The sequence below is a fragment of the Passer domesticus genome, chromosome 2, assembly GCF_036417665.1.
Source record: "Passer domesticus isolate bPasDom1 chromosome 2, bPasDom1.hap1, whole genome shotgun sequence".
In the NCBI taxonomy this organism is placed as follows: domain Eukaryota; kingdom Metazoa; phylum Chordata; class Aves; order Passeriformes; family Passeridae; genus Passer; species Passer domesticus.
In genome coordinates this window covers 9,403,819-9,426,854 of record NC_087475.1, presented here as the reverse complement: position 1 = coordinate 9,426,854, position 23,036 = coordinate 9,403,819, and the positions used below count along the sequence as shown (strand labels likewise).

The window sequence follows — 23,036 nt, the reverse complement described above, 5'->3', positions numbered from 1 at the left end:
AGGGTCTGTGACACACAATTACACACGTCTGGAGAGTGAGGTGTGTGCTAAGCCTTGTGGAATTTTCTGTCTTTTTGTGCTTAGCTCAAAAGTATGGAATAAGGAGCAAGTTTTTGCAGCAAGATTACCACAGTCCCTTGTTTTATAGTGATACTTCAAATCTAATAATTATTAGATTTTATTATATATAACTGGCTTTTCAAAATTGACATTTAATATTTTTAGTAAGTAAAGCTCAAGATATGTCAAAAAGATTCAGTAAAAATCTCCTGCTTTGAATTATATACTCTTCTATTTTTACTCTCTCAAGTCACCCATATAAAACACTTAATGAAGTTACATCTTCAAAATATGTTCTTGCAACAAAGCTAATTTTGTTTAAATTTGTTGAGATTAAAATGTTTAGTCTATTATAGATTTCATGACAGCACAGGCTGTGCAAAGGAGTGCAGTCTTGCACTGTAATTGTTACTTATCAGTGCTGGTATGTTTAGGCCAGGCAGCAAAAAATGGAATCCCTTTTTCCCTCTCCCAAAGCAGCAAATCAAAACCTGTTTTTCATCCCAACTAACAGGAAAATTTTGGTTTTTTCTTACTATACAACAAAGGGGTTATTTTCTAAGAACTGGCAAACGTAAGCAAATATGTGAAAGACTCAATTCACTACATGAAGATAATGATGTTCACTGAAAACCTACTTTTGATATGAAGTACAATGGTACAAATTCAAGGCAAACATAATTCATAGAAATGTATTTATGTAATTGAGAACAAATCATAGATCTTTTATTCATACATTAACTGCACATTATGTAAACTACATTACAAATGAAAAATCCTTTAAAAATTCTAAGTAGAAATCAGATTATAATATATATACATATTGCTGAAACATAATTAAAAATTCATTTCAGCTATTAGGACTTCCCTTTGCAAGTAGAATCATTAGGTCTCTTTCTATAAATATTAAAAAAAACCTCTTTATTATTAATTTTTCATTTTTCAAACTCCATAATAGAAAATTCCCTTTTTTGCAAGATTATATACTTTAAAAAGTAATTACAATACTTAAAAAAATAAATCCTTAGACTGTTACTGGACTTATCATTGTTTTTTATATAATTTATGAATTCTTTATACTTACTTATCTATTGAGATATTTTCCTGAAGCTGCATTTAACTTTACACACTGGAGAACATGAAAAGGGGCAGAAAGGAAGCAGCCTAGAGAGAGTTCTTTCACAAACACTCCTGTTTGTTAATATCATTATAAGAAACTTTTTTATTGTCCTGGTGTACATTGATTATGCATGTGGGCTGGAAAGAAGGAATCATCTACAAAGTCAGAGTCTTAGAATCAAAACACTTCAAAAGAAACTTTAAAAAGACAGGTGAGACAAAGGAGCTTTTTGTTGCATGTTCACATGGAACACCTCCAAAGGATCCTGGTCAGGTTGCCACCATAAGTTAACTCTTCAAATAAAAATAACTTTCTTGGAAACTTTCATTCAGAGGGCATCTTAAAATATCTTTTTTTTCACTAGAATTACTAAACAAATATAAGCTGTTGGTCTTAAAGAATCTGCGAGATTAAGAAATCTTAATTTATGAAATAAGTTTGATATTAACAGTTTGGTAGCTCTGAGCTCAACACTGGAGAGCAAACACAGCTGAATGGCTTCCTGCCTTGGCCCTAAATACCTGATACAAGACAAGAAACAAAATGGGGAAAAAGCACCCCATCAAATATTACAAGTAAAATAGTGGTTTAAACCAAATTCATGGATCAAAAATAAACTGAAGCACAGCTGTCACATGGCAATCTGAGAGTAAAAAAAATGTATTGTTATTTTCAAAAAACACTTTCAAAGCAGTTACTTTATCTCTATTTTTACTAAGTATTCCAAGGCAATACTATATCTTAGAAAGAATAAAATTTGTTTCTCTAATTATTATTCTAATAGAGCATGTATTCTCAAGGTTGAATAAAAATTTTGCTAATTCAGAAATCATATGTGACATCTTTCTAAAATTACTGTTTTCTTTCACAGTACAACTTCCTAGGGAATTATTGGTAAATCAATAAGCTAATTTATTACTTAAAATTACATTAAAACATCTGTAGAACTTAATAATACTCTTGTGTTTCTCATATAATACCATGCAGATAGTTCAAGTATCTTGAAGCATTTGTGAAAAGGTTGATCTTAAATTTTCTTTATTTATACCTCTAAAACACAAATTCAGCAGGAATACAAGGAGATAAAATGCAATGTACATTAGAAAAAATCAGTTTGATTCAAATTTAAACCTCACTGCAAAGCCAAGAGTTTATGTCCTTCAGCTGAATCCAATAGACACTCCCAGCCTTCCCACAAATTTAACATGAGTTTTTTCTTAAGATATACTGAAATCTTTCATTCCCCCTGTTTTATATCACAGAAAAGCAGCTTCCACAATGAATAATGTAACTGCTATTCAAAGCCATCATTCAAAGCACTGCAATAAAATTAAATCTTTCCTTTGTATATGGTCAGAGATGATGCAACAACAATAGCCTGTAATTCCACAGCTGCAGATTTTCCATAGAATTCACTTCTTACACGACAAATCTGTTCTTTCATTTAAAAAAGGGGGAAAAAAGTCATTTAACAGGACAAAAAACCCCACCAAAACACCTGCCACCTCCCTAGAACAAGCTTAAGCAATAAGTTCTGACAGGTGTGACTTGTTCCATTTATCTCAATCAAAGGCACTCCAAGGCTTCATTATTACCCAGCTGTGTATTTTGTCCTTTTTCCAAGATGCTGGAATTTGTTATTTTCCAGCAGGTTAAAAAAACAAAACAAAACAACCTCATTTTGAATCACTCCATTCCTGCACTTTGCTCTGCATGCTTTCCCCAGCAGACCCTGCAGGACCTCTGTGAGCAGAGGATCATCCTGCCTGAAGAAGCACAGACAGATAAAGATGATATAGATACAGATATAGATTATAAACATATAGAACAGATATAGATTATAAACATATAGATTATATCAATACTGATTTCATTGGCAGCTCTGACTTCCACAGCCACCAAACACTAAGGTTGAAATCTCTGCAGTGAGATGCAGAGCCCTGTCACCTCTAACACCTTCAAAAACACTGCAATAACAGCAAGGCACAGCCACAGTGTCTCTGAGCAACATCCCAGCCTTATCTATAATGCATGGACTCCATTTTCTCACTTGGAAAACTGAAGGAACTGCCTCATCATTTTTTAAGGTTTATTTTTTTAAGCATGCCAAGACACTTCATCTCTAAGAGCATCTTTTGATGTCCCATGTATTAATACATATTATATTTTAGTGAGAGTTGTAGCAGCTCTTCAAAGTTCCTATATATGTACTACATTTGTTGATTGGAAGTGTTTTTTTAGCAGAATTCAAGACTGCATTCAATACTAAATTAATTGCAACCTTACATTAATAATTCAGGTAGCTTTAATAAATTTTTAAGTACATTAAAATAGTTCCATGCTTTTTTATGTTTTTAGCAGTGCTCCTGAATTATTTTTACTTTTCTTTATCCCTAGTATCCACTTTGTTAAAGAAAACATCAGCATAGTGGGGGTTTGTTGGTTTATAGGGTAGTGTTGTCAGTAATGACTACAACAGCAGGAAGTTCTAGTAAAACCAGAAGGCAGACAGAAAAGAATGTGACCTGATGGGATGCAGAAGGTTTGTAGCAGCTGGGAGGTAAGCTGGGGAACAGCAGTTATCAAAAAAACAGAGATGAGATCAGAAACAGCTGTTGCAGTGCACAGAGGCAGGAAATAGCACTTGCAACTGTGAAACCTGAATAGAGGAAGCTGAACACACAGAGATTATAGACTGGGTTGTTTTTCTTCCAAAACTGGAAAATCAGGAAAGAAATCTGGTAAGAAAATGTGGACTATAGATGAGACAGAATAATAAAGAGCTCAGATCCAAAGGAAAATGTTTTAGGAATCAGTAACTACTGAGAGTTTCTCATTGCAGTAAGAGATGCTTGTACCTCTGACTTTTTTAACAGAACTATGTTTTTAATTAGTATTGTAGATTACAGGAGTTAAATGAAAGAAAAGCTACAGCATCCTGGGGGCTACATACACTTCCAGATGCTGCCTGTAGTCATGCCACCCTGGGTAACTCCATTTAACATCAGTCAGTGCTCAGGGGCCAGCTGTGACAGGGCTGCAGCAGCTCAGAGGTGCTCACCTGTGAGTACCAGTGGGCTGGCAGCTGTCAGGGTCCTTGGGCATGTCCTGCCCAGCACTGAGCTGCTCCTGACAGGCAGGAACACACTGGGAGCAGAAGGGCAGCACTGGCTGCACCCAGCACCAAGGGCAGAGGGAGACAGAAGGACTCTGAGCACACATGATACTGAAGTAAAAACATGTAATTTAAGCAACACTTGGGGCTATGAGGGGCCCCAAGAAAATTTCCTTTTTGCAGTTTTTATTTCCTTATTTCTGAAGGAAGTTATTTCTGTTTGCCAAAAATTATTCTTAAGACTTGAAAAACACTTAGACCCAGCGTCTGAAAAACAAAAAATAAAATCTGTAATCAATAGGTGCAATATTCTACAGCCTTTTTTGTTTGTTCTCTTTTTAGGGGTTGTTTGTTTGTTTGGTTGGTTTTTGTTGGTTTTTTTTGGCAAGAACAGTCACAAAACTGATCCCATCAAGTGTAAAAATTGTTTTCCCAAATTTATACCACAATTAATGTAGACTTCCAACTGGCATAACCTTATCTTCACTTAAGCCAATGTAAACCAGTACCAAATGACAGCTGGACATGGCTCATCAATAATGAACAGCAATCCTGAACATCATGGACAGGAGACAAACTAAATTAAACATAGAGAGCAACCTGCTATTTCAGCATTCTTCAGAAATATTAATTTACAGCAATGTCATTAGCAACATTTCTGCTTTTATTCTATCCTGCAACTTGACAAGGAAAGAAAATAGTATTAGAGCTCAAATGTCACAATGGGAAACAGTTACTCTCTTTTCCATTGCTTTCTTTTGGACTTTCTTTCCAAGTGGCATTGTCCCACTTTCTAAACTTGGCATCCCACATGGGAACAGTGTGCAGCTGAAGTGTTATCAGCCCTGATTAGAATAACTATTTTACTTGCTTTTTAATAAAAATATTCCTATTGGTATGGTAAGTCTCTGCTCTTATTTTGAGTCTCTGCTCTAATTCTTGTTCAGCTTGTAGCCTACAATGCCATACACATAGATTATCCCAAGAGCATTATCTACTCCTGAATTCCCATTACTGGCCCTTCTTACTCAATGGACAATGTCAGCATTTTCCTTTGCTGAGTTTCTCCACTGTGATTATAGGTCACTCAAGATATTCTGTAGGCACCATTTTGCAAACAATTATATACTTTCCTGACATTTAAAAACATAGGACAACTATTTATTTTCGCTTCATTCAAGGCCTGCCATAATACAGAAGGAATTTTTTAATAAATCTATTGACTCATATTCTGTCAGGAAAAATTATTTCAGAGTAGAGTATAGGCTATAAACTCAATCCATGCATACACAGCTTCCATGTGTACACAGAAGAAAATCACAACGTCATCAGACACAGCCTGTAACATACAAATATTATTTGAATGATGCTTTGAACAAAGGAATTCCATTTTCTACTGCTGGGAAGGCAGGAGTGGGAGGTGGGTGGTGATGGAAATAGAATAATCCTGACCCTTTCAAGATGTACAGTATCTTTTACCTTAAGAATTAATAACAGAGATAATGCAATGGATTTATACGCTGTAGAAGTGATCCCCAGCTGCTTGTTCTGAAGATGGTTTATGATATCATACACTAAGTTTTTGCAGTTCATTGTTCCCTAAATATATGGAAACTCCAAACATTCAATTTCCAAAGCATTTTTCTAAGGGGTTGGATTTAAAATTCACTTGAGTACTCTCTATTGACAGTTACTGCCAATAAAATGCTATTTTTCAGATTTGACAGTAACTTAAAGTCCCATATCTCAATTTTTTTCCACTCAAATAGCTCAACCAGAAAGCAACTTTTCCAATCTTTATGACACATAGAACCCATGTACATTTGCAGTTTCTTGGTCATCTGGGAATACAGGCGAGAACAGCTGCAAAAAGAAGGCAGCTGCTGGTTTGTTGAATGATTTCATGAATGTGTGGTATGACATTTCAGTGTTAGTTTACACCATTTTTAATCCATTGAGGAAGTGTGTTTTCTTTGTGTATGCAAACACTTGAAGTTATAAAAAGGTTATTTAAGAACTTGTTGTCTGAAGAATTGCATTACTAATTATACAACTATTGCAGAGACTAAAATGTTCATCTAAAGTCTCTATTCTCCCACCACAGAAATATCACAGAGCCTCATTTTAATTAACTTAATCACCACTGTTCCATAAACCTACCATTTTTGGTGCAAAGGTCAAGAAGCATTGCAAAGATGACCCCTCCTTTAAGTAAACTGAGTAGAGATTAGGCTTTGAACGAGAACGATCAATTGCTGCCAAACAAAATTCAGAATCAAATTACAGATGGTACTGCATGAAATATCAACTTTATAATAGCTGCAGTATTTTAAAGGGATTTCTAGTATCAAGAATCTACATATTTGCATGGTAAGCATTTCTCACAAAGTTACAATGGAACATAGTATCTCTCATAAGGATTCTGAAGGTAATTTTGGGCAATCACCAGCAATGTTCATGGAAGTTATTCATTTGGGAGAACACAGTATTTCCGACCAAAAAAAAACCCCAAAATAACATTGTCCTTTACCTTTGAGTAAAATGTTATGCTAAAAGAGTTAATTACATAATAAAGTAACACCACAGGGATAAAAATAATTGGCTGAAACTGGTTTGTGGTGTTTTTTTTCTAATAACTTTTAGGCATAATCTACATTTCCAAAAAGGCTTGCTTCATTTTTCAGACTTCCATGTTCCATTTTAAGGCACTGGCAGAAGCATAGGTTTCCAGCAAAGGCAATATTCCTCCAAGATCAGTATTCATCATGGAACACCAGGAGTATTCATCCAGTATTCACAATGTGAGTATTGAATCTGACTGGATGTCACATGAGTGGTTTCAAGCACAAACTCTAATCCAGAGATCATGTGCAATGAGTCTGATCCCATGCTGGCTGCCTGCCTGTTGTAAAGAGCCTTACAGTTCTTTTGGAAATTAAGACTGACTAGGAGCCCTCACCTTCTCTTCCCTTTTAAGTGCACCACATGGTAAGAAAACCCCTCTAATTTGGGGAGATAATTTTTTTGCATCACCCACATATGCATCATTCAGCATAAAGATACAACTAAATTTTATAATACTGCCTTGCAAAAGAAAGTGTCTTAATTTCCTGAGTTTGCAGCTTTGCTTGTAAGGCCGCTTGTCCCTGCAAAATTGTCTTGTGAATAATGATGGTGGAAACATCCAAGGAGATGCCATGACTGAAGTAGAAAAGCCATGGGCAACAACGTGCAGGATAAGAATCTGCACTAGTTCTACCAAGCAAAAAAGAATTCAATTCTACTGCTGCCACAATAACTTCCTGAGCTGAGCATTCATGCAGAACAGAGGGCCTGTCATTAACCTGCAGACACCCTGTCTCTTTGGGAAAAAGAAAAAAACCCTTATACTGGTGATTAAATAATCAAAGGGTAAATATTGTCCAAAAAGCAGATATGATTCCATTAATAGGAAATTAATACAATTGTTTGGCTTTGTTTGTTTGGGTTTCTTAATACTTTATTTTAACTGCTGAGAGGGTATTCATATTTTTTATTATATCTTACCAACTTTGGAGAGGAAAAAATGCAGAAAAAATAGATCTACAGGCAACCTGACACTTTGCAAATATTTATTTGTCAAATGTCATCTTATATGCAAACCAAAATGTTTCCTCTTAATTTATATTAAGCAACAGTTTTAAAATAATTGCTTTAGCTTTTCTTATATCAGAAAATTTGGCTACCAGAAATAGTCTGACGGATTTTCTCTCAGCATTATTCATTCTTTATTTAATAAAAATTTTGCTATAGCAAAAGCAAATACCTGAATTGTCTTCAGCATTCAATTTAAAATCTATATGCTTAGAAAAATCAAACTGCACTCTGGTACAAGATTGTCCTTTGTTCTGCAGCAAAAATGGAATTGATTTTGTAGCACCAACACAAACACCTTGATATTCAAATGTTCTCTGTAAGTTTAAAGAAGAAAAATGGGTCAAAGCATTGTGAAGTCAAGTTTATAATTGAACATAATGTGAAAAAATATTTATAACAAATCAATTTTTTTTGTTGATAGGTGGGTAATCAATAGTCTCACATAACTCTTATCTTTAAAATCTTTCCAGGACACAAAATAGAAGAGTTTAGAATTTAATATCAAGTCCAGTTACACCATCAGAAAAGTTTTAATCATTCAGTAAACAGATCAGTGACTTACTTTTCCCTTTATTGCATTTTTTGCCATAACCACCTTAAGAAATACTCTCCCTTTTAACATACTTATTCCAGATTGCCAAATTCAAAAACGAAAGCTGTCAGCTATAATTTAGTGTAATTGTTACATGTACATTTGGGTTTTAATATCTCTTCCTAATTCATCTCTTTGATCATTTTCTTGGGATGTTAGTTTAGGAAGAAATTAAAAACATTAAATAGAGAGGAGCCACTTTGACATCTAGATAAAGCAAAATACTTAACCAATCTTACCAATTGCTACAATTTCTTCACACTTACCACATCAATGTCTATTTCAGTGATCTCTGAAAATCCACTGATCCTAAGCATGAGTTCTGCTGCATTCCTCACTGCTACCTAAGTGAAGGGACAACACGAGGACTGTGAAAAAGGTCATTTTAACATAACTATCTCACCAAATCTCTCATAATTACATGAAAAAAGTTTAACACAAAAAAACCCAACCCAATCCTACCCCACAGATATAGAGAGCAGAGAGAATGAGTATAAATTGCACTGAAAATATGAAAGTAACTCTGCCCCTATAATATAATGCTTTTTTTGCTTCAGAAATAGGAAGAGATAAAGTAAATGCCTTCATTTTCTAGAACATATACACACAGATTCTAGTGACGTGTGGCTTCAAATCATGCCTTTGTGGTATACCACATCTGGGACAGTATAGCTAGATAAATATAGTTGTTAACTAAAAATCCAGAAAAAAAGAAAAAAAACCTACACCAAAAAAAAAAAAAAGAAAAAGAAAAAAAAGAAAAAGAAAAAAAGAAAAAAAGAAAAAAGCCACCCACAGTGCAAAGCTGTAAGAAAGACCAGTGACCAGTCTTCCCCAATTGTGGAGAAAAAATAATATCACAGGAGATTGTGTTACTAGAATGAGTATTTTTTTCCAACAGGAAAAATCTGTGTTCAGCAGCTGTGAGGATTGGAATGTGTATCACAACACACGTGGCTTGACAGAGGTGCTGGTACAAGGTAAACACTATTGTTCTGGGGAATATTAAATCTGTTGTAAAAATAGAAAAAATAATACTAGATATCTGAATAGAAAAAATAATACTAGATATCTGAATACTAGATTTGACAGGCATGATGCAGCCCCAGACAAAGGTGAATCCAGGATCAGTCAGAAATGGTAGCAAAATTCAGGCCCTTGATAGAATCTTTCTTTTCCAATCTTACTTATCTCAGGAACCAGGCATGCAGAAAACAAAATATGTTACCTGTTTATTGCGCACCTACTATCAAAGTAAATCTAATAGTAGAGCCATCTCTGAGAAAAACACAAAAAGAAGTCAATAAACTAAAAACATTTGAGTATTCCAATCTTGCCTCTCTATAGATTACAGAAACTGCAGATATGTCTACATTATCTCGTAAAGAACAATCACCCATTACTTCCAACAGCTTTTCAGGGTATAGCATAAATCAGCTCAAACTGAGAGGCTGCTTTGATACTTCTGAGACAAAAAAAAAATAGAATAGGTTACTGATAGTAATGATCTGCTGCAAGAAAACCTTATTCTTAAAAAGCATTAGAACACTGCCAATCCAAAAGATGCATGAACATACACACATAAACACAGAATAACACTCAAAAGCCAAAGTTTTTCCCATTTTGAAATACCTCCACTTTTTTATCAAAACTCATGCGTGCCTTTGGAGTGAAAGAGATTTTGAAATCAACAAGGCCTCCCACAGGTATCACTCCTTCAGTGGGTGTGATTTTCATTCCAGGCACTGGGCTGGAGTCAAGAACCTTCACAAACACAAACAAGAAACATACTGAAAAAGGTGTTTTCATTCATTTGTTTTGGTTGTTTTTGTTTTATTTATATCAATATATCTATCCTAAAGCTTTTATATTCTTACAAGGAGAACCTTCACATCATATAATGCTAACTTGGACTTAGAAGTTTGGGGAAAAATGCAAATAAACAAAATAAAGTGACAGATTTCTAAACATAACTGTCAGTTTTTACTATGAAATAATTTTTTGCTACCAATTGGAAACTTGGAGTTCGGAGTATTTTGCTGTTTTCAGTAAGTTATCAAAATTAAGATTTGTTACCTAGTAAGTCTTCCAAATATTCTACAAAACATTTTTTTCAGTGACAAATAAATTCATTGCTCCTTTTTTGACATTCACAGTAAGATGGGACACAGAATCCCAATTCTGTGTAGCTCGGTGATAATATTAGAAGTAAATACTCAGTTTACCCACAGTTAGAAAACACAAAAAGGAATTTCTTCTCTTCTAATGCACTCCTAACAGACAGCTTTTTAAAGTATATCTACACAAGTGATAGTGACCAAGACCAACCAGATAAATCTTAAGAGTAATTCTTAATTGGCTTAAGAGTAATTCTGGAGGCTATAAAGGCTGGGTATATTTGTTTGTGTTACTGGCTATGCTGATTTTATTCTCTCAGGCCCAGCCTCCAACATTATGGTACTACTTGTTATTCAATGCTCAGCTGATAAAAGAGAAATCTGGTACAAATCAAAATAAATTAATCATGTTTCTCAGTACTGTAATAATGAAGTAACAAAAACTCTGAGGATTTTAATGAAAATTATTTTCCTTCACTAAATGCAGCAATTATTCTGTGATCAGCAAAATTAATGAAGGTAGGTTTCCTACTAATTTGTGTATTGTATTTACCCACTCTGGCATCCATCTCATCCCTTCCTCAATTCATTGCAGAGCCCCTCTTTCCCCTGGATATTGGTTTAGCAAAGTCACCCCCTGTGCTGTGACTGCTCTGGGTCCTGCATGCACTGACTGGGCAGCAAGGGCAGGATGACCAGACAGTTTGCTCTGTCTCTCAATGCAGGAGAACATCCAATAAATGCTTTTCCATAGGGTACCCCTGTATGGGACTCTACCCTCAACCCTGGCCCCAGGAAACTGCCAGAATCATTTAGGCCATCACCACTTTGCTTGTCTTTTGTCTCATCTACTCATCAGTGCAAATTTTACAGAGGGCCAGAATTCCTATTTACATCAGTCTTGTTTCTCCAGAAAATGTCACAAAAACCTTAATGGATGCATATTTAATAACTGAAAACACAAAACCATAACATCATCTGGTAAATTCAACTCCCTTCTGCTACCTAACCCAAGGAAATAAGTGTGCTAGAAATAATTTTCTCTTACTTGGAAGTATGCATGGTTGTGTCCTGTGTTTAGAATAGTGGCGGTCTTACAAGTAGTGAAACCAAGTGGACTGTGAGCAAAGGATATACTGTGAGCCACCAACTGAACTCTAGTAGCACCAAACTATTAAAAAAAAGAGACAGAAAAAACAAGCAAACCATATAACATATTCCTAAGTACAATAAATAATTCAGCCTAATTTTTTTATCACATAATGAGCTAATATAGTTGTGCAAATGCATAAATTGGAAGTATTCAAATAGGAAAACACAGCTTAAGTGTGAGAAAAGATTTGCTCAATGCACAAAATTTATCTAGATTCAAATTGAACAGACTCAACCAACCCTACAGATATTTCTGGACTAATTTCAAGACCAATAAAAATATTTTCATTTAACAGTAAAAACTTCATTAATTCCAAATGTGTGATCAGGACAAGATATTTCAGAAATATTAATAGCAGTAGAATTGCAAATATTCTAATTTACACAAATCCCGGTTTACACATGGCAAACTTCCAAGACTTCAAAAGAAGAGGAAGAAAAGAAAAATAGCTACTGGGAAAAAAAAAAAAAAAAAACAGAAACGAAAACAGGCTCATCAAAAGAAAGTGAAAAGTTTTCTTGGCTCCCAGTAAAAGTTCTAGAACATGTAGCCAGTAGAATAGAGTGGGAAAAAAACCCAATTATTTCTTCTTCATACTTCCTGGTATGCAATGAAAGACAACAAATAGGTAACCAAAGCTGAATGTCACTGTTTAGAAGACTACCTAGAACTGCTTCTCAAATACTATGTTCAAATAACCACACACAATTAAATTAAGAGTCTGTTGTTTACTTGAAACTCTGAAACATACCTTCCCATGCACACCTAGATTTTTATTCCTTTAATAAACAATATATATATAAAAACCTGTTGTATCCTCTCTCAACATTTGTTTAGTCAAACTAGGCAAGCACAATAACTAGTCCATACTATATAAGGACCACTAAGCTGTGATGCCAAAGGAAGAACATCATCAAAAGCAAGGAAAAGGCAAATTGTCTTTGCCTTGCCATCTCCATCATGTCTATGGAGCATACTCTTTCGTTAAACATGTTAAGTAAAAGCTATATGAAATTAAAATATGCTAATAAAAACCAGATTATAATAGAAATATTTTAAGGTATTATTTATTTAAAGAAATCTACACATTTTCCTTCTCTAATGCTGTCACATGAATTGTTACCTTTGCAAAACATTTCAAGTTAATTGAATTTCCTTTGCGCACAGACAAGGTGAATTGTCCTGTTTCTGGACTGTTGAACCCTGGATGCCAAACAACTTCACACTCCAACTCACTATAGGCTTCCACATACCCTAAATATATGTACACAATTCAGATGTTATAGCATACACATGAACAACAGTCAAATTGCATTGTATAATTAGAAATAACATAGGCAAATAAAAGTGAAATGACCTATTACTGAATGTAAGCCTACATTTCTTAGGTGATGAACAGCATGATGAATTAAGTAAAATTAGGTCTTGGATTGTCATGAGCATTGCATAATCTATTTATTACTATCCTGCAGTAAAACACTCAAAGTTTACTGGTATTTTTAGGCATTAATTACTCTAACAGTCAACACTGAAAAGAAAAATAAAATAACAGACTATCTTTCCTGCAGAATAGCAGCTTGGGGAAAGATCATATACACTTTTTTGCTTGCAACTGAGTCTGAAGTTGTACTAGCAGAAATATCTTTTCTCAAGAATCAGAGCATACCAAATCCAATACAGTTAGCAGTTTGTTTTTTAATAATGGAGCTCCAGCATATCACTACAGAGTGTTATTTTTCAAAGAGAAGAAGGTAAAAGCTATACACGCATCTAACAAATACTGATCCATGATGCAAATGCAGACTAATTCCAGACTGAATTCCATTTATGTTATTCAACCTTCATCAACTTTTTAGCAGCTTCATTCAGTGCTTTTGGAAAATTTCCGATCCTGATGAGCTGTATGATGTTGCTGCCCCACTCTTGAAATGTCAGCAATCTGTGCTGAGAAAAATGTTTACACAAGCAGTGCTGGCTGGGCATGGAAGCAGGGAGCTGGACTGAGTGTGCATTCAGGGCAGGGTTTACATAGAGAATGCTGCTGTGGTGCTAAGCTGTGATCTGATACTGCTTTTGGGACACACTGATATTGACAGAAATCTAAAAATATAGTTTATAGCATCAGCTAAATGTTAGTCTTTTTTAATACTGTTGACATATAAGATGCATACACACACTGTATTTGCATAGCATACCTCTGGTTGGCTTTATAGTAAATGCAGATTTTCTATCTCCAGTTACAGGTCTCCAAGTAAAGCCAGCAGGATGGTTTCTGGGGTTGCACACCCTGACAGTTCTTCTAAACTCTGTCCCTGCTAGGCAGCCAGAAACAGGAGTCAAAACCAGTTCCCTTCTAGACAGCTGAAGTTCAATAGGCATTGCATGTGCAGCTACCAGCACATGTCCAATGTGTTGGTTGTTTATCTTGTAACTGAAACAGCTGTAACACAAAAAATATTTATCTCTCAATATTTTAATGCATTTGTTCTCTTACAGACAGAGTAAAATTTATCTGAAATATAGCCACTAACAAGAAAATACTTAACAATTGAGTGCGAATACAAGAGTGAAAAAAGTTTTGAATTGTTTTGCATACTACTTAAATCATGTCAGAAGTGAAGATCATCCTCAAGAATGATCAGCCTCACACAGTTGTTTTAACATTAGAAAACACAGAGTTCATACCAGCAAGCTAGAGAACAGTTTTTTAATACATTTTCCCATGATCTGCATCAAAAGACCTGAGCATTGATGCAAGTGATGGAATTCTAGGTTGGAAAGAGAACAGTATTTTCCACAAAAATTTCTCTTAGCAAATACAACATAACAACAAACATTTTTTCCCTGCTGCACCTCTAGCTATATAAGGCTTTTCACAGGACAGATTTTTGTTGGTGGTGCAAAATCAAAAACAAGAAACAGTATTGTACTAGGAAAAATTTGCGACACAAAACTGCATTGATTATTGAAACGTCACCATAGAAGAATGTACACCATTAAGAATTATCATGACTACACTTTAAAATCAGCCAGGTGATATTTTAAAGAGAAACTTACTACTGCCAAGAAAATGTGTAAATCAAGACAAATATGAAAAGGCTTACCTTTTAAACATTCCAGCATTAACTGTCTCAAACACAACTGGAATATGAGTTTTTGTCAGAGGAGGCACCACCTGAGACAATGGAGATGTCTCCTGCAATTCTGCAACTTCAATCTCAATTTGTATCCAAATATGAACTGACAAGTTATTGATAATGTGCAGTTCTTTGGTTGTTGTAGAATACACACAAACATCACCAAAATCTATAGTAGAAGGACCTGAATTATATAAGAAATATGATCCTCAACATTAAAAGGTAAAAGCTAATGGAAGGAAAAATAACTACTTAAATACTATGACCAAATGTTATAGTCTTTCAAATTACAAACTTAGTCAGCTACAAAAATCCTGTGGTGGAACAAATTATCACTGAAATGTGGAAGCAAATATCATCAATGTTCTCTGAGTGTTTTCAGCAGTACAAATCAAAAGCCAGAAGCATTTAATTTTTAATTGTGCTTGCTTTAGTCAACTGGCAAAAAAGGAAATCAATGTGCTCACTACTAACAGGGTTATTAATAACCACAGATACTTCTTTTTGTTAAGCAGCTATTTAAAAGGACAAATTGTCACCAATTCACTGAAAGTTTATGTATGCAACATATTGGTTTGCTTCCTGATGTGCAACCATGTGACTTGATAATTCACGTCCTGTGATGGTCACAGAATTACTTCACCTAGTTTACTGCTATCACCAGTTTTTAGGCTGGTCTATTAACTTGAGTGCTCATGGCACCAATCAAACCTCTTAGTACTTTTTGTATTTTGATGTTTATCTTGCTCTTCCTTTCCCCAAATGTATCAGTTCACACAGTTACACTATTCAAGTTTTGGCTTGACTGAAAATTTTAAAAAGCCCAGGAAGTACTGAAAATTCTCTTTTATGCTGCAAAAAAATTTACTGGAAAAAAGCTGACTAAAAATAGACCTGAAACAGTAACAAGTGCTGTTAATAAGTCACTAAGAAGTTTTAGAAGGTGTGACTCCCCATCACAGAACATTATCCTGAAATTCTTTTGATGGAGAATCCTGAAGTTTTAGGTTTTGGGTGCATCAATCTTCACTGTTAATTCCCAGAAATATTCTGAGCACTTCCATGAACCTTGCTGATATTAATGCTGGTCCAGTACTACTCACTAACAAGGCCGAAGGGGATGAGCAACTCTCACACAATGCTGTGGTGATTTCTCTGTAAGAGGTTGTGATATGAGCAGACTTCAAAGGAAACTCTTCTTTTACACGCTCATACCTAATCATATCTCAGTATTGCTGAGAATTACAAAGCTTTAGTGAAATGCTACTGTAGGTCTCAAGCTGCCTACCAAATTAAACTGTTTTCTGTTTAGGATGAACAGCTATAATCATAAAACATGTTAGTATACATAAGTGCTTTTATAACAACTATATGCATTTAGCAACCAAATTAAAAATCTTACCATAAAAATCTTACCAATGAATATTTGATGAAGCTGTTTGTGTGTCAAAGTTAGACTACAATCTTCCTTCTCCTGGTCAGAAGATGGCATAGGACTAAGCCAGCTCCAAACCTGTGATAAGCACAAGACACTTCCTCAGAGCAGGATCAAAATTCATATGATTTCTTATATGGTAAGAACATTATGCCCACATACTACTCAACTATTTAACTTACTCCTTGGTTTGTAGATTTAGAAACAATTGCTGCCAATTTTCGACTAGTTAACATGCAATTGTCATCTAAAGGACGCGTTTCGGGCTGTGGCTTCTCCATGGGAAAATCTGTTATTGAGAGGTTTGGTGACTTAAGACCTTTAGCTGGTTTAATGCCTATGCTCACAGGATTGTTATAAATAAAAAACTGCCTAGAGGGAAGGAAAAAAAAAAGAATGTGGAAATCTAAACATTTGAGCATTTCATGATCTACACATCAAATTATTTAATATTTTTAAACAAAACAAATCATATTTTAAGTAGGAATATTTCATTATTTAAAAAACCCTCAAGCACAAAAAATACCTTGAAAATGCTTCTATAATTTTGGTTTTTACTGTAAGATAAATCTAGAGGACCAGTCAGATTAAAGGACTCCATCTGCTTCAGTGCACAGAATATATAATAATTCACGTATTAAATCTGTCACTTGGGATAAGCTAGAAATCCTAGTTGGAAATACATATTTATTATAAAAAGAGAATCCAAAACAATCAATGTTATGTTTTTTTCCTATTAACCATAACTAAGCATTCTCAAAACTTGACACTTTAATTTACATTCACTTTTAGCTTAATTTCAAGTGCTCAGCCTCTATCCCTGCATTTCACCCAGAAAGTGATCTCTATGTGTCTAAATACTTGAAACAAACAGCTTTTGAATGCATTATAAATGAAAGTCCCAAGATCATAAACATATTGGCATGGGACAAATTTAGGTATATGATCAGTGCCACGAAGTTAATTCTGCATCTATATTCACATATTTTGTGTACGAGCCTGAAGTATTTATTTACCCTTTAAACCAAGTCTTACCTAGCAGCCTCTTTCTCTAAACGACGCTGTCTTAAATGGGAAATGAAGTGTACATAATTTTTTCTCCTTCCTTCTCTTGACTGTCGTTCAGATTCAGTATAAGCAAATTCTGGGTCTACGTAATTATATCTCTCAGTCTTTGTGAAAATAGTCCTAAATATTTAAAGAGAATTGTAGTTTCATTATACATGTATAATGATACTGGGTCTTGTTAAAATGAAAACATAATTGATTTTGATATATATATATTTCATTTCAAACATTCTTTTTATCCCAGCTGATTATTAATATTTGAATTTGTAAAGGCAACCATAAAAATGAAATATTGCAAGTGTAATAGCTACATTTGTAGTTTCACAAAAGAAAACTCAATAAATTTATGTGCAAGAGACTCCAGAATGCAATGAATTTTAAAGTACTTTCAGCCTGAAAAAAACCCAGCAAACTGTCATATGAGTAACCAGTCTTGATCCACTATAATATATATATCAATGTGTGGGTTTAAATATTAGATTCATGTATTTTTTACCTGTACTTTTTATTCCATTCACTAGGCCTAAGGCTGGCTGCACGATCATTAGGAAAGGCTATAAGTGCATCATCCTCACAATTCCTGTTTTGCCGGTGAGTATGGATTTGTGTTTGGGTTGATTTAAGGATTGCCACAGGTGCTGTATCACTGGGCTGTCCTGTGCCACGAGCTACAAACTGTCCAGTTGCATTGGAAATCAAAGGTGTTAGACCTTAAAATTAAAAAAAACCCAAACTTTAACTAATATTTTCTAAACAAAATTCAAAGTCTTAGAAAATATATTAAATTTACAATGGTCTACCCAGCAGCACAACAGTCAGTCGCCCATCCCATAGTGTTTTTCTCAGACAAGAGAGAAGAAGCCATTCACAATTCACATCATACCAAGAGCCAACTGCTTGCCTTGGCCTGGGTCACAGAAACAAACACCAGAGCTCAAACCACTGTGTCCAGCTGTGATGCTATGTCTTGCACAGACACATCATCAGACACTCAGAGCTGCCTGTCACAACACAAATCACAGTGTCCCAAAGCTTGCCTTAAGGGCTGCAAACAGAGGCATGAATTTTGACAAAACCTTCCAAGCTAGAACTACTAAAAAGACAGCTCAGATCTTTTTCACTCTAGTTTTAGAAAAGCACATATACATGGACATTAAAGAGAAAACTACGGCAGAAATAAGGTCAAATTTCAACTGCCCTTTCCTCCCTCACCTGCAAAAAAAAAAAAAAATTATCATTAAACATAATTTTTAACCCACTTTAGCCTTACTTTAATCCACCAACAAAAAAATCAAAAACTGCTTTCCATCTTCTAAGTCAAGTGATTAAAACTTCAGTGGCCACAAAGGCACAGTTTGCAAGAAGCTTCATTCCTGCCTTCACCTGAATACAGAGACACAACTACACATATTCATCCACAGACACAGGGATAAGGTAACAGGAAGATATAGAACCAACTAGAAAAGAATCTAAAAAAACCCCCAAAAATCATTTTTCCTCTACACTTCAATGAAGTTTAAAATCAAAAAGCAGAGATCGCTCGTAAAGTTTTTATAAACCTGCAAATGGGACCAGAACAGGACATTAATAGAGCAAATGGTAGACAAGAACATGTAGAAAGCCTTAAAAGCTTGAATACTACATAAAATCTTTGAAGCAAAAAGCCCACTTCTTCTAATTGGGTTTCTGAAGGAGGAAAACTAAAGGAACTCTGGATCTCAAAAATAAAACAAAGAGATTGCCAAACCAGTTTCTCATCAAACCATGGTGGATAGCCATGGATTGGAAATATTTTCCTGAAAGTAGCAGGAATGCTCACAGGTTTGTCAATCTTTCCAGTATTTGTAGGCAGAACAGCATTTTACCATGACTTTCCAATAACTTTCACTTTTTACTCCCCCACAATGGAAAAAATGGGTATTGCCTTCCTGTTTCTCATTAGGGAGTACATCTCAAGCTGGCAGCAGGTAAAGGGAATTCAAGTTCCCCTCCTGATCTACACACAGCCCCACGTGCACCAGTGCACAGGTTTGGAGATTGCACTGGTGCTGCAGAATCTGCAGCACATTTGATGTTAGAAAAAATCATGTTTGCCGTGACAGGTTTATAATCCAGTAACAGCTTAATCAAATCTACTGCAAAGTGGTTGTTTGTGGAAAACATTTGGAACACAAAGAACAAATCATAGACTAATTATTGGATATCCTGAAAAACTCTTCATGCTGGCACAGGCTTCAAGGGATGGGAAGAGTCAGTGGATACAGGAGCTGTAGCAAGCTGTATGTACTGGCAAATTCATTGGCAGCAATAACTTTGAATCAGTGACGAATATTCTGGCAAATTCATTGGTAGCAATAACTTTGAATCAGTGAAGAATATTCTGTTATCTTTCCTAGTTCTTCCTGTGCTTTACATAGCTCTCAATTTACTCCTGAAACATCTTAGCACTGTTCAGTGGCATCACTTGCAAAAACTGAGCCTTATAAATTTAAATTCAGATAATCATATGATGAAACTTGTGCTTTAATAGTTAAATTTTTGATACCATTTTTGACACAATTATGGGAGAGTCTACCATTTTAGCCTTTGTTTTGCAGTCTTATGGGACATATGTCATACAACTGAGTATTCCCTCCAGTCCCAATGAGATATTACTTTTAACAAGCAAACTAAAAATAGTAAAAAAAAAATATCACTTCTACAACGCTAAAAATGTGCTTTTAAAACATTTTATCACTTATCACTTAGGTTTTTAGCATCTTACCAGGATTAAGTGTGAATATAATGCTTGTTCGTTTAGATTTGCACACACCAAGTAAGGTCAAATATATTTGATGAAAGGGTTTTGTCTTCAAAACCTCTACATTATTTTTATCTACTCCTGTACCAATGATATCAATAATTTGCTTCATCTCAAATTTTCCTATTTGATGTGGAGAAAATGAAATCCTCACTTCCTGGAAAAGAAAACTCATTATGAGACATATGAGACAATAAAGAGTCAAGTTTTGTGTAATTCTCTATATGATTGAGTCCCTGAGTCACTTCTCTCCACACTTACCTCTAAAACAGATTTTCAAAACAGGGCTTGCAGAATATGCCAAGAGGCACATTAAAATTAGCAGTATAAGGTAACATAAAAATGTGACACATCAAAACACAACAAAGTCTCATTTTTTCACTTCTGAGAGAAATCCTGTGCCCTGACTTACTGGTTTGGGAAATTTTGTTTCCATATTTGACTTACTGTTCACCAAGTTTCTCCCATTAAAAAAAAAATTGTCTTATTTGAGTAGTTGTGATTTAATGAAACAAATTAAAAGCATTATTCGAAAATATCTGCATATAAATCAACTTCTCAAGTCACTAAAAAAATAATTATAGATAGGAAAAACCCTTGTAAAGTTCCTTAGTACTGCAATCTTTTTTCCTAATTAAAAACAATATTTGTTGCTTCCTGGAGTACAGAAAGAACATTAAGAGACTGTAAAAAATGTATATGGCTGATATTAAAAGCCATTGCTACTGAAATGAAATTCCTCTGGTTTACTTTCAAGAAATTCTACTGCTAACCACTGTAAAATAATCTGCACAGTTACATAACCTAAGAGAGAGTTACCTTTTCAGATTTTTTTTTAAGTTTTCCTCTTGCAGGAGAAACATTGAAGTGAGCAGTCTTGCGGAATCTGAATGTTACTGGAAGGAACTTGGATTCATTTTTCATTGTGCACAAAACTTGTGCTTGTTCACCCAAATAACAGTCCTCAAAATTAATTACTGTTCCTGGCTTAAAAGATAATATGACAGGAAACCCAGAACCCTTCAAAGCCAAGTCCACATGACGAGAATGACTGCCTGCATTAGACAAACACAAAAACAAGTAAACAAACAAAATCCCTCTGACACCCATTATCTCACTAACTGGAAAGTCATGCTGTAGTTGTACAATCACAAAAACAAAATAATGCTACAAGCCAGTATGCTTTATAATGCAGTTTTTATAAACCTAACACAGAGATCTTTACTTCTAATAGCTGTTAGATAATGCATTCCCTCAGTAAGGCAGGTGAGGATGAACAAACATGGACTTGAAAACGCAAAAAGTGGTACTACAAAAGTGTTAGTGACTTGCAAATGACTGGGGCTGTTTTATTTCCTTCAAATATTTGCATTTATAATTATTATAATTTATAATTAAGTGATAGTTGTTCATTCATGAAACACATAAATCCCTCCTTTCTACTTACTGTTCAAAGAGGTTTTAGTGCTGAAGCATTCAGGATGCAAGTTTATTTATTTGTGTTGATATAAACAAACAAACAAAGCAGGTTTACCATAAAACTATTAAGACAATTCATATTTTTAAGCTTAAAAAGTCAAGATATACAGTTTTATCATCTTTATATACATTTCTGATAGTGACTATCCATTTCTAATGTACTTGTTGTACACGTTCCTGTGGCACCACCACTGAGGTTCTTCATGCAGCCACCTCTCTTCCCAGCAGTTTCAAATCTCACAAACAGGACATAATCTTGAACCAGTGATGCCTCGTTCACTTCAAAGTCTCTTTCAAATTTTCTGTAAGAGTCACAATCTCAAATTAAAAGATGGTAAAAAAAAAATTAACGTCCAAACCCAGCCCACAAAAAATCAAGACATATTCCTAAACATCCCATCTGGCTTCTTTGTCATCAGTAAGAGCTTGAACAAATTATCTTTATACTTCCCTTCAGAAAATGCAAATAATAACAAATTTAAGCTCATTAATATTTGTGTGCTTATTATACTGGTAATTTGATATCTTTTCCAGTCTACAACAATTTTCTAAACTAATATCATATGCATAATAACCACCTGTATTGAATTTAAGTAAGGGAAAACGACAAGAGAGAATTTGATTTTTCTTTTCCTCATCTATGAAAAAATGTTTCTTTATGTTTAGTTTAGGGTTGGATTTTTTTTTATGAGATGACACCTCTCCGAAATGTTTCACTCTCTTGATGTTTAATATGCAGCAAAATCAAATAAAATTCTTATTCTCACAAAACCATTTTAACCAATTCTTAGTCCAAAGACACCCTTAGGGTATCATAAAAAATAAAATCATATAAACACTTCAGGCTTTGCTTTCTTATTTGCAGAATCACAACAAGAAACTTAACACACATAAATACATAAGAAGTTACTCAGAAATAATTTGCAGACATTAATTCAAAATTTTCTCTAACACAGCTCTTGCAAAACAGTGTAGATCAACCAATTTGTGTGTGCGTTTGTGTGTGTGTGTGTGTGTGTGTGTGTGTGTGAATTTAATCGGTAACACTCACTCACTCTGGACTAAAGCAGAGTGTAATCAAAGATTTTTCATAAGGCTGCAAAGTTCCTTGATTGGGAGCACACAAGATCACAGTGGAAACATCTACATCTTTAGTTTGCAGACTTAAGTCACGTAAAACAGCATCTGTACTCCCCTGAAGATCTGTCCCCTAAAAAAAAAATCAAAATATGTTCAGCTTGTTCTGCTTTCCCTTTTGTGTTTGTTTTTATTCCTACACATACATTTTCACATATAACAAATAACACAGAAAATGGTAACCACA

The 23,036-nt window shown here is 34.7% G+C and overlaps 1 protein-coding gene across 7 annotated transcripts in view; it reads right to left on the bottom strand.

The window, feature by feature from the left end:
- Positions 1–23,036, bottom strand: part of CFAP47 (cilia and flagella associated protein 47) — a 260,862-nt gene that overhangs the window by 227,876 nt on the left and 9,950 nt on the right. For 4 of the 7 annotated variants that reach the window (XR_010355419.1, XM_064407367.1, XM_064407373.1 and 1 more), the window contains exons 6-21: positions 22,768–22,922; positions 21,842–22,014; positions 21,053–21,288; positions 20,198–20,390; positions 17,930–18,143; positions 17,401–17,553; positions 16,548–16,737; positions 16,347–16,443; positions 14,898–15,114; positions 13,989–14,233; positions 12,917–13,047; positions 11,689–11,811; positions 10,156–10,287; positions 8,790–8,867; positions 8,101–8,245; positions 6,456–6,550 (exon numbers count right to left, since the gene is read on the bottom strand). Coding sequence is in view for 6 of the 7 variants with exons in the window: in XM_064407367.1 (XP_064263437.1) it covers positions 6,456–6,550; positions 8,101–8,245; positions 8,790–8,867; positions 10,156–10,287; positions 11,689–11,811; positions 12,917–13,047; positions 13,989–14,233; positions 14,898–15,114; positions 16,347–16,443; positions 16,548–16,737; positions 17,401–17,553; positions 17,930–18,143; positions 20,198–20,390; positions 21,053–21,288; positions 21,842–22,014; positions 22,768–22,922 (2,577 nt within the window). In the remaining variant the exon portion in view is untranslated. The remainder of the gene's footprint in view (positions 1–6,455; positions 6,551–8,100; positions 8,246–8,789; positions 8,868–10,155; positions 10,288–11,688; positions 11,812–12,916; positions 13,048–13,988; positions 14,234–14,897; positions 15,115–16,346; positions 16,444–16,547; positions 16,738–17,400; positions 17,554–17,929; positions 18,144–20,197; positions 20,391–21,052; positions 21,289–21,841; positions 22,015–22,767; positions 22,923–23,036) is intronic. The other 3 variants (XM_064407368.1, XM_064407369.1, XM_064407370.1) reach the window with 3 other exon arrangements.